The following is a 12463-nucleotide window of genomic DNA, read 5'->3' as shown; positions in this document are numbered from 1 at the left end:
ACCTGCCCCACCACAAACCTTTCAAATGGGCATGCTGACATGGCACAATGACCCATTAAACCACAGTCAATTTGCATGTGGAGCAGGCACAGAAGTACATTACAGGTTCCATGACATGATTCAAAGAACAAGGTTCCTCATCATGTCCTGGCCAGCCATCCTCATCCAGTTTCAAGTTTCCCTACACTTTACTGCACTTGGAAAAGTAATTGTCTATGGAAGTGCTTCGAGACACACAGAAACTGTGATAAGATGTTATGTAAATGCAAATATTATAAATTATATGTCCAGGTGTACAGAGCATTGTTTCAAATCTAGATTTGGGAGATACAAGAAACATTCCAAGTTCAATGGGATATGATCTAAATATTAAATAACTTTAATATTGTATAGTAAGCTCAGTTTGCTGAAGCTGCCCTTGTTAGTGCAGTTCACCACAGCCATTTTACAAAACTCAATTCATCTTGCTTTAAATCTAGAGCTGTAGAGCACAAGATAAATGGTACCAGATATTAAAGAATGTTAACAACTAAGTTACTAAATTTAAGTGATTCCCCAGGTTTTTCACCTTGAAAAATTGAAATGTTGGTGTTGGTTGAAGGTGCTTTCAGTGGGGCCCAATTCTAAATGAATATAATTTAACCAGAAAGGCCACAAGCTTCCTTAAATTCTATTTGAAGGTCTACTTGAAAGAATGAAGGAGAAATGCTATTAGCCATGTTCTGATTGCGATTCAAACTGACAAATGTACATTTATATAGCACCTCATCACATCTCTCGGGACTTCCAAAGCACTTCACATACAAGGAAATAATTAGAAGCATTGCTGCGTTGGAGATGAACATGAATTTTCCCATAACATACACTAAGATCCCATAATTAAAAATATGAATGATCAATTAATCTATTATTGGGTGGTAGTTTTGGTTGAGGGAGGAATTATTGGCTGGGACACAAGAACTTCTTCATACAGTGTTAATAACCCATTTGTTGATGGGAAAAAGAGGCTCATACTCTTAATTCTTTACAGAAACATTCATAGTTGAAATGCCTTCTCCTATTACATCTTGTAATTGAAGAGACGCTTATACTGGCAATAATCTTTGCATACGAAAGTTGGGAAAAAAAAAAATCTACAAAACTTCATGCAACACACTAAGTGCCAACAGAAGAATGGACTGTTTTTTATTTATTTATTTTATTTATTTAGAGATACAGCACTGAAACAGGCCCTTCGGCCCAGCAAGTCTGTGCCGACCATGAACCACCCATTTATACTAACCCTACAGTAATCCCATATTCACTACCACCTACCTACACTAGGGGCAATTTACAATGGCCAATTTACCTATCACCTGCAAGTCTTGGAGCCACCAGATCTGCTCTGTGAACCCAGAGACCTTTCTCCAGTCCCAGTTAGTGTGGTGATGATTCAACTTCTCTCTCCAGCTTCCTGAGATACTGTTCACTCCAAGAATCTTTCAATATTAAAGTGATGACTATTAATTCTAGAATCTGTAACTTCAATACAGTGACAGTGTGTGTGTGACTAAGATTGTATTTAATTTGAATATATTTGTAATTAATGACCACAATTTCTCTTCCTTTTACAATTATATATCGTGCCACCCATTTAACATAGAAACATAGAAAAATAGGAGTAGGCCATTCAGCCCTTCGAGCCTGCACCACCATTTAATATGATCATGGCTGATCATCCAAACTCAGTACCCTGTTCCCGCTTTCTAAGCAGAAAGGGTCAGATGACCACCCACCAGTAAAGGTTCTGGAAACATCTCCAACTGTGCTCTATACAACACATCATCCAATGCTTTGCAGGCCAAGTCCGATTCTCCATTATACCTGAGGAAACCACGAAATAAAGTTTAAAGTTCAAATTGTATGCAATGTCAAAGCAGCTATTCTGATTAACTACATTGTAGCAGATATCAAAATGTACATAATGTGTGCAAATAGCTAGGAGGTATTGAAAATTCTTCAAGCACTGACAAGCAAGAGCACTTTTGGGAACACCTTCATGTTCAAATCCTGAATGAGAGCACCTGAACCCTTGGTCTGTTTGCAATGAAGAAATCCTCAAAAGACTGCTGGAATAAACTCTAATATGTTGTGCAGACAAAGTAATCCATCTCTGGAACAGCGTTGAGATTCTGTGGGTGTTTCATACATATCTCCAGCGAGTAGTCAACTATTCAATCCAGAGCCTTTTTCTCTTAAAAAGAGCCTATTAAACTCATAACATAAAAGATTAAATCCAATATTTATACTCACATTGCATAATAAACAGCTGTTAACATGTGTACCATAAATTCAGGGGACAGAGGTATTCTGCTATTGGCATCTTTGTATTTCTTCTCCGACTTCCTTGGATATCCACTAACACATAATCTGCAAGTGAAAAAGTAATATGCATTATCTTTTAAATATTAATTTAAGAACCCAGAAATTTACAAATTTACTTTGTTAAACTCTCCCTTCCTACTCCTTCCCCCTGCCCCACAAGTGAAATACTAGGCAAATGTTAAATCAAACATAAATTACGGACACGCAAGTATTCATCCGAGTCATTGAAAAGCCAATCTGCACCATTGAGAAAGAGGTGAATAAAGCAATTCTAACAATGATGTAAATAGATATTTTCCACATAATTTACTGTACCATCTGTTTACATAAGAAAAAGCCTTCGCAGATTCAAATTCTTGGTGACAATGTTAGTCTCTGAAAAATGTGCAGTTTCAACTCACTGGTGCATTTTTAAAAATTCGTTCACAGGATGTGGGTGTCGTTGGCTAGGACAGCATTTATTACTCATCCCTAATTGCCCTTGAGAAGGTGTTGGCCAGCTGCCACCTTACACCGCTGCAGTCCATGTGGTGTAGGTACACCCACAGTGCTGTTAGGAAGGTAGTTCCAAGATTTTAATACAGTGACAGAGAGGAAGGGCAATATAGTTCCAAGTCAGGATGGTATGTGGTTTTAGGTGGTTGTGTTCCCATGCATCTGCTGCCCTTGTCCTTCTAGGTAATAGAAATCACGGGTTTAGAAGGTGTTTTCGAAGGCACCTTGCTGAGTTGCTGCAGTGCATCTTGTAGATGGTACGCGCTGCTGCCACTGTGCATCAGTGGTGGAGGGGGTGAATGTTGAAGGTGGTGGATGGGGTGCCAATCAAGTGGGCTGCTTTGCCCTGGAAGGTGACGAGCTTCCTGAGCGTTGCTGGAGCTGCACACATCCAGGCAAGTGGAGAACATTCCATCACACTTTTGACTTGTGCCTTGTAAATGGTGGACAGACTTCGGGGAGTCAGGTGGTGAGTTGCTCGCTGCAGAATTTCCAGCCTCTAACCTGCACTTGTAGCCACAGTACTTATATGGCTGGTCCAGTTCAGTTTCTGATCAATGGTAACCCCCAGGATGTTGACAGTTGGGGGGATTCAGCAATGGTAATGCCACTGAATGTCAAGGGGAGATGGTTGGATTCACTCTTGTTGGAGATTGTCATCACCTGGCACTTGTGTGGTGTGAATGTAACTTGCCACTTATCAGCCCAAGCCGGAATGTTGTCCGGGTCTTGCTGCATTTGCGTATGGACACAGGCTTCTTCAGTAACTGAGGAGTCACGAATGGTGCTGACCATTGTGCAATCATCAGCGAACACCCCCACTTCTGACCTTATGATGGAGGGAAGGTCATTGATGAAGCAGCTGAAGATGGTTGGGCTTAGGACACTACCCTGAGGAGCTTCTGCAGTGATGTGCTGGGACTGAGACAATCATGTAAATCATGGAAAGTTTAAGGCACAGAAAGAGGCCACTTGGCCCATCATGTCTGTGCCAGCCAAAAAAGTTTCCACCCATTCTAATCCCACCTTCCAGCATTTGGTCCATAGCCCCGCAGATTACGGCACTAGAGGTACATATCCAGACTTCTTTTGAATAATTTGAGGGTTTGTCTCAACTACCCTTTCAGGGAGAGAGTTCCAGACCCCACCACCCTCTGGGAAAAATAACTTTTCCTCATCTCCCCTTTAATCTTTCTACCAACCACTTTAAATCGGTGTCCCCTAGTCAGTGACCTCTCTGCTAAGGTAATAGGCCCTTCACATCAACTCTATCCAGGCCCCTCACAATTTTGTACATCTCAATCAAATCTCCCCTCAGCCTTCTCTGTTCCAACGAGAACAACCCTAGCCTATCCAATCTTTCCTCATAGCTGCATTTTTTAGTCCCAGCAACATCCTCGTAAACGCTGTTGGCGTCCAACAACCACAACCATCTTCCTTTGTGCGAGCTATGACTCCAACCAGTGGAGAGCTGCCCACACCACCCCCAATTCCCACTGATTCCAGTTTTGCTAGGGCTTCTTGATGCCATACTCAGTCAAATGCTGCCTTTATGTCAAGGGTAGTCACTCTCACCTCACCTCCGGAGTTCAGCTCTTTTGTCCATGTTTGGACCAAGGCTGTAACGAGGTCAGGAGCCAAGTGGCCCTGGCAGAACCCAAACTGAGTGTCAGTCAACAGGTTATTGCTGAGTTAGTGCCACTTGATAGCACTGTCAACGCCATCTTCCATCATTTTACTGATGATGGATAGAAGACTGATGGGGAGCTAATTGGCCAGGTTGGACCTGTCCTGCTTTTTGAGGATAGAACATACCTGGGCAATTTTCCACAATGTCGGATAGATGTTGTAGCTATACTGGAATAGCTTGGTTAGGGGCGCAGCTAGTTCTGGAGCATAAGTCTTCAGTACTATTGCCGGAATGTTGTCAGGGCCCATAACCTTTACTGTATCCAGCGCCTTCAGCGTTTCTTGATATCACATGGAGTGAATCGACTTGGCTGAAGACTAACAGTTGTGATGCTGGGGACCTCAGGAGGATGCAGAGATGGATCCTACACACTGCACTTCTGGCTGAAGGTGGTTGCTAATGCTCCAGGCTTGTGTTTTGCACGGATATGCTGGGCTCCCCATCATTGAGGATGGGGATATTGTGGAGCCTCATCCTCCTGTCAGTTGTTTAATTGTCCACCACCATTCACAACTGAATGTGGCAGTAGTGCAGAGCTTAGATCTGATCCGTTGGTTGCAGGATTGCTTAGCTCCACTGCATGCTGCTTCCACTGTTTGGCATGAATGTAGTCCTGTTTTGTAGCTTCACTAGGTTGACACCTCATTTTTAGGTGTGCCTAGTGCTGCACCTGGCATGCCCTCCTGCACTCTTCATTGAACCAGGTTGATCCCCCAGCTTGATGGTCATGGTAGAATGGGGGATATGCCAGACCATGAGGTTACAGATTGTGGTTAAGTACAATTCTGCTGCTGCTGATGGCCCATAGCGCCTCATGGATGCCCAGTTTAGAGTTGCTCGATCTGTTCGAAATCTATCCCATTTAACACCGTGGTAGTGCCACACAACACAATGGAGGGTATCCTCAATGTGAAAACTGGACTTCGTCTCCACAAGGGCTGTGCGGTGGCCACTCCTACCAACACAGTCATGGACAGATGCATCTGCGACAGGTAGATTGGTGAGAACGAGGTCAGGTAGGCTTTTCCCCTCGTTGCCTCCCTCGTCATCTGCCGCAGACCCAATCTAGTAGCTATGTCCTTTAGTACTCGGCCAGTTGTGGTGCTACCAAGCTAATCTTGGTGATGGACATTGAAGTCCCCATGCAGAGTATATTCTGTGCCCTTGCCACCCTCAGTGCTTCTTCCAAGTGGTGCTCAACATGGAGGAGTACTGATTCATCAGATGATGGGGGTGCAGTAGGTGGTAACCAGCAGATTTCATTGCCCATGTCTGACCTGATGCCATAAGACTTCATGGGGTCCAGAGTCAATATTGAGGACTCCCAGGGCAACTCCCTCCTGACTGTATACCACTGTGCTGCCACCTCTGGTGAGTCTGCCCTGCCGATGGGACAGGACGTACCCAGAAATGGCGATGGTGGCGTCTGGGACATTGGAATCATACCTTACAGATGTGAGTATGACTATGTCAGGCTGTTGTTTGACTAGTCTGTTGGACAGCTCTTCCAATTCTGGCACGAGCCTTCAGATGTTAGTAAGGAGGACTTTGCAGGGCCAACAGGGCTGGGCATGCCACGGTTTCCAATGCCTAGGTCGATGTTGGGTGGTCCATCCGGTTTCATTCCTTTTAGACTTTTCTCTAGCAGCTTGGTACAACCGTGTGGCATACTAGGCTATTTCAAGAGGGCATTTAAGAGTCAACCACATTGTTGAGAGTCCGGAATCACATGTAGGCCAGAACAGATAAGGACATCAGATTTCCTTCCCTAAAGGCCATTGGTGAAGCAGATGAATTTTTACGACAATTGACAATGGTTTCATGGTCATCATTACTAACACTAGCTATGTTATTAATTCCAGATTTATTAATTGAATTTAAATTCCACCAGCTGCCATGGTGGGATCTAAATCAGTAGCCCCAAAGCATTAGCCTGGCCCTCTAGATTGCTAGTCCAGTGACATTACCACAACTCTACCGCCTCCCCGCATAGTAACTCAGACTTCATTTCCGATTGACAACACTATTTTATTGCCTTTGTACTAATTGAGTGGACCTTTCACTGTCACTGCAGTCATGTATTTGGGACATTACCCCCCGGGTTCAATTTAACTAATTATCAAATTCTGACGTCATTGCAACAGAACAGGACTTTAAAATTAGATAAGTAAAAGCTCTGAAATCGGAAGTAGAAGATAAGCAGAGTAATTAATTACTCCTGAGTGCATTAGGCGAAATACATCATCCACGCTGCAAGTAACTTCAAAAAGCCCAATAATCTACATGGAGATAAATGCTAAATAGGCCTTGCTTTCATTTTAAAAGATGTTTTTCAAATCATTACACAGAATCGTAGAAGGTTTAAGTCACAAAAAGAGGCCTCTTGGCCCATCGTGTCTGTGCCAGCCGAAAAATGATCCATCTATTCCAATTCCACCTTCCAGCATTTGGTCCGTAGCCCTGCAGCTTATGGCACTTGAAGTGCATATCCAGACTCCTTTTGAATGAGTTGAAGGTTTCTGCCTCAGCTACCCTTTCAGGCAGTGAGTTCAAGGCCCTCCAGCACCCTCTGGGTAAAAAAGTTTTTCCTCATCTCCCCTCTAATTTTCCTACCAATCACTTTAAATTTATGCCCCCTAGTTACTGACCTCTCTGCTAAGGCCCTTCACCTCCACTCTATCCAGGTCCCTCACAATTTTGTATATTTCAACCAGATCTCCCCTCAGCCTTCTCTGTTCCGAGGAGAAGAACCCCAGCCTATCCAATCTTTCCTCATAGCTGCATTTTTCCAGTCCTGACAACTTCCTCATAAATCTCCTCTGTACCCTCTCTAGTGCAATTACATCCTTTCTGTAATGAGGTGACCAGAACTGCACACAGGACTCAAGTTGTGGCCTAACCAATGAGTTATACAGTTCGAGCATAACCTCCCTGCTCTTATATTCTATACCTCGGCTAATAAAGGAAAGGATTCCATATGCCTTCTTAAACACCTTATCGACCTGTCCTGCTACCTTCAGGGATCTGTGGACATTCACTCCAAGGTCCCTCACTTCTCAGTATTTTCCTGTTAATCGTGTATTCCTTTACCTTATTTGACCTCCCCAAATGCATCACCACATACATCTCCAGGTTGAATTCCATTTGCCACTTTTCTGCCCATCTGGCCAGATCATCAATATCTTCCTGCAGCCTACAGCTATCCTCCTCATGATCTACCACACGGTCAATCTTTGTGTCGTCTGCAAACTTCTTAATCATGCCCCCTACATTTATGTCCAAATCAGATATACCACAAAAAGCAGGGGACCCAGTAGGGAGCTCTCTGAAATGCCACTGAAAACAGCCCTCCAGTCGCAAAAACACCCATCGACTCTTTGTTTCCTGCCACTGAGCCAATTTTGTATCCACCTTGCTGCATTTCCCTGGATTCCATGGGATTTTTTTTTTTTTAAACCTATCTGCCATGTGGAACCTTGTCAAAAGGCTGCTAAAATCCATGTAAACCACATCAACTGCACTACCCTCATCTATCTTCCTTGTTACTTCTTCAAAAAAGTTCAATCAAGTTGGTCACACAAGATCTTCCCTTAATAAATCCACACTGACTCTCCTTGATTAACCTGTGCCTTTCTAAGTGACAGTTTATCCTGTCACTCAGAATAGATTCCAATAATTTGCCCATTACTGAGGTCAGACTGACTGGCCTGTAATTATCCGGTCTATCCTTCACTCCCTTTTTAAACAAACGTACAACGTTAGCAGTTCTCCAATCCTCCGGCACCACACCTGTATCCAGTGAAGACTGGAAAATGATGGTCAGATCTTCTGCTATTTCCTCTCTTGCTTCGTTTAACAGCCTAGGGTACATTTCATCCAGCCCTGGTAATTTATCAACTTTCAAGGATGCAAATCCGATTAATACTTCCGCTCTCCCTATGTTTAGCACATCGTACACCATACTCAATTATTCAGATTTTGCTGCAGCAGGCTATCTAATGACATTTGCTATTTGTTAGACTTGCATGCACACATTAAGGTTTTTAAAAAAAAAAAAACTTTACGTGGCAAGTTGCTGAAAGCTGATGGCACAGCGATGAAAACCAGGCATCCAGGATCTAAGCAAAAAGGGCTCGTTATGTATCTCCTTAACCAATCAGGTTGAAGGATTACGGAAAGAACAGGGCAAAGACAGCAAAGGAAGTGTAAATGAGTGGACGAATTCCATATCGAATCGAGTACAGAACGAGAAATAGAGAAAAAGAAATAATGGATTGAGAGAAAAAAAAGAGACAGAAAAGTAATTAACACTGATCATCATATTAAAAGAGTTCTTGTACTTGAAATGACGAGAACAAACTTATTATGGTGGGTTTACATCATATCTACCATGCAAATACAGCAATTTCACACCAATGTATTTCAATGGTGAGGCAGACAGCGAGATCTTGTTGCAAGAAACAGTGACACAGCACAACTCAGACAGCAACTTTGTTATTCACGTTTAACTGCACATCTGTCCATTACCTGAAGTTGCTGTACCATTTAAGCATAAACAGAGTGAGCCATTCATCTGTTATTTTGACAGCAAATCCTGGCCTAATGAATTAGTGGTGCACCAAAAAGGTTTGAAGTTTCATAATCCTACACTGTCAGATTATGAAGGCCCAAAAATTCAGGCACACCCATTTTTGGGCATGCAGGAGACACAGGGTACATCCCCTGTACCTGAATGGCGAGGGCCGACACAGCCCAGATATTAGGTCTTGGGCTTCAGTATAATGGAGCTAATGTGATTCGGAGCCTGCCAGTGAAGAGTTGAGCACTGTCAGCCTGCTGCCAGTACTGCAGCAGCCTTCAGGTGAGTGGGTCTGGAGTGGGTAGGTGTGGAGGCTTGGCAGAGGAGTACAGGATCATGGGAGGATGCCAGAGGAGGGTGGAGAAGGAAGAAGATCGAGCAGAGAAATTGAGGGTCAGGAGCGGAGGCATTGTTCGGTTCTTTTAATGTGGGGATTCTTTGTTGCAGGTAATTCCTAGAGTTGGTTTCACGGAACACAGCCAACAATGGGGAGTTTTGGAGGGGATCTGAAGCAGACATATGCTCCTTATTTACAAGCAAAGGGCCTAACACTCATTTCAGGTGCAGATAAAGAAGGCCTATGTTCTCCTTTTCCGAATATGGTGCACTTTCGATGGAAATGTACACATGCTTCCTGCCTGCCAAACTGGGTGTTCGAAGGCCAGTTAGTGCCCAAAAAACAGGCACTGCACAGCCAAATTCAGAGGCTGAAGTTTTTTTTTTTAAAAAGTATAAATTTGTACCATTATCTAACAAATCAATTTTGAACTGGCTTTTAGTTGAAGAGTTTGTTCTAACAAACAGAGGACACAGCTGTGATGGCAGCACCTGGAAAAGGAGCTCTCAACTATTTAAACTGAAGGAAGAGGATTTTAGTCTGTTTAATTCTCTCTCCAAAATTCTAAAAAAAAAGTCAAGCCAAAACAGAGATCTCTGATAATTTTAATTGAAAAAAGGGATGTTAGACTATAACAATCTTTTATCCCTGAAAAACTCTAAAGTCAGCTTGATTCTGTTGACAGTGTTTGCAAGTTGGTAATTGATGAAATTCGCTGGAGAAGGAAAGCAACATTTTGGAGGATTTCAAGCAACATTGGACTGTAAATTTGCAAGGACTCTAATTTTTCTATTTTAAATGTGTTTATATCTTCATAGTGTTTAAGAATTTAGTTCTTCTAATTAAGGAGTTAATTTGTTGATTTAAAGACACCTGGTCTGGTTAGCCTCATTCGGGGGTTAATAGATGGTACAATTTGGCAGGGTCTTTCTTTAATTTGGAAAGTTTTAAATGATATGTTAGGTTATCTGTGAAGCAACGGGATTGAATTATCAGTGCGTTTCTCCCACCACAATCAGAATCATATATTTTGACTGGGGGCTTTGACTGGAGCGGTCAGTTGTAACAGCTTGCAGAGAGCGAGAGAGGGCGCATATGCAGAGTGAGAGCGTGCCTGAGGCAGCGCACATGCACGCCGGAGGGCGGAAGGGGAGGACGGAGACAGTTGCAGGAACCAACTACAACACAGAGTTTGTAGAGATCTCCTAAAAATGTACTAACCCGTGCTTCTCAATCCAGGGCCATATCTCCCAACCCCCACAGTGCTATGAGGCCCATGAACTCCACAACCACACTCTGCTGGTAGACCCAGGATCCACCAGTGCACCAACACATTCCACTTTCTCGTTGTCAAATCCTATGTTCCCTCTCTCTTGTGCCAATTCAAAGATTCTCCAACCTCAGTTCTGCCAAATCCCAGTACCACACCCATTTGACCACAAATATATGAGTTGCCTGATAGTTATAGTGCTGAACTGTCAACTGAGGTCAAACCCCACCATAACAAATTGTGAAACTGAATTTATCAATCATAATTTGTGGGCTCGCACTAGAAAAATGACAGTGAAAGTTGCAATATTGTTGTAAAAGCCCAACTGCTTCACAAATGTTGATTAGGAAAGGGTATATATGTCATCCTTACCCAGTCCAACTTACCTATGCCGCCATTCCAACATCATCAATGCCACTTAGCACTAAATCAACTGCTACAAAAAAAAGGCCAACCTTGACAATGACCCAGACACGAAGCAACCATAGCCCAGATCCCTCAAAGTCCTTACCACCAACATCTGGTGACTGCCCAACCCAGGAAAGCTGGCCCACAAGACTTGTCAACCAGCAGTCAAACATAGTTGTACTCAAAGTCATATCCAGCAGCCCCAGCCCAGACTCCTCCATTACCATGTCCTGTCCTCTGTACGCCAAGAAACATCATGGTTTCAGATCAAATAAGACCAAGGATATCTTCTGGCACCTACCTAACCCCCTCCATAATGAAAGCAGTGCCAAGAGAAACAAGAAATATACAGTGGGCAAATGGATCCAATATCCATCAAGTGCCTCAGTTGAATCCCTAAGACATAGCTGCCAGACTGTGTCTGGGTCAGGTGGGGAGGAAACCAACATAAAGAAATAACCTACTTTCCTCACCAACCTTCCTATTGCAGACATGTCTGTCCACGATAACAGTAATTGGAGTGAGAACAGCACATTACTTGTGTAATGTAGGTCAGACCGAAGCAACCATGGAGACAAGAGCACTGTGGATGAACAGCAGAATTGCACACCACAGTTTCTAGCTGCAAGATCTGATCCATTCCTCATTCCTACATCACCATTAACCTTGGTTCAATGGTTCATGTTGAACAGGAACAGTCTCAGTAATATCTTAAAATGATGTACTAATCTAATGAAGTTCCAACAAAGGGCAGCAAACTATTAAAAGCTAAACAATTCCACAGCCAATAATTCCCACAGCCAACAAACCAGACCACATCCAGTCAAGAAAGATGGCAGACAATCAGGAAAGAATCAGCAGTGTAGGCACCATGAACATCCATATCCTCAATCATGGTGGAGCGCAGCAACATGTTAAAGACAAAGCTGAAGTTTTTGCCGCATCTTCAGCCAATCATGCCTGCAGAACACTATTGACAACAATCCTCCCTGGCATCCTTCTGAAGTCCCCACCATAGATGCTATTACACAGTCAAATCAGTTCACTCCAGTTGACATAGCAGTTGAGTAAAGGCTACAGTCCCTGACAACAGTCCAATTGTAGTGCTAAAGACCTGTGCACCAGAACTAGTCAAGCCTCTTTCAAAGTTAATCCAGTATGTCAAAGAATAAAAGAACAAAACAAAGAACAGTACAGCACAGGAACAGGCCATTCAGCCCTCCAAGCCTGCGCCGATCTTGATGCCTGCCTAAATTAAAACCTTCTGCACTTCCGGGGACCGTATCCCTCTATTCCCATCCTATTCATGTATTTGTCAAG

The 12463-nt window shown here is 43.2% G+C and overlaps 1 protein-coding gene across 4 annotated transcripts in view; it reads right to left on the bottom strand.

Moving 5' to 3' along the window:
• hycc1 (hyccin PI4KA lipid kinase complex subunit 1) overlaps positions 1–12463 on the bottom strand; it is a 109058-nt gene that overhangs the window by 26679 nt on the left and 69916 nt on the right. For all 4 annotated transcript variants that reach the window (XM_068008862.1, XM_068008859.1, XM_068008861.1 and 1 more), the window contains 2 exons: positions 2293–2409; positions 1776–1863 (listed from right to left, as the gene is read on the bottom strand). In XM_068008862.1, the coding sequence (XP_067864963.1) occupies positions 1776–1863; positions 2293–2409 (205 nt within the window). The remainder of the gene's footprint in view (positions 1–1775; positions 1864–2292; positions 2410–12463) is intronic.

This window comes from Heterodontus francisci, chromosome 2 (assembly GCF_036365525.1).
Source record: "Heterodontus francisci isolate sHetFra1 chromosome 2, sHetFra1.hap1, whole genome shotgun sequence".
Classification (NCBI taxonomy): domain Eukaryota; kingdom Metazoa; phylum Chordata; class Chondrichthyes; order Heterodontiformes; family Heterodontidae; genus Heterodontus; species Heterodontus francisci.
The sequence above is the reverse complement of the archived record's forward strand: the minus strand, read 5'-3'. Positions and strand labels throughout refer to the sequence as shown.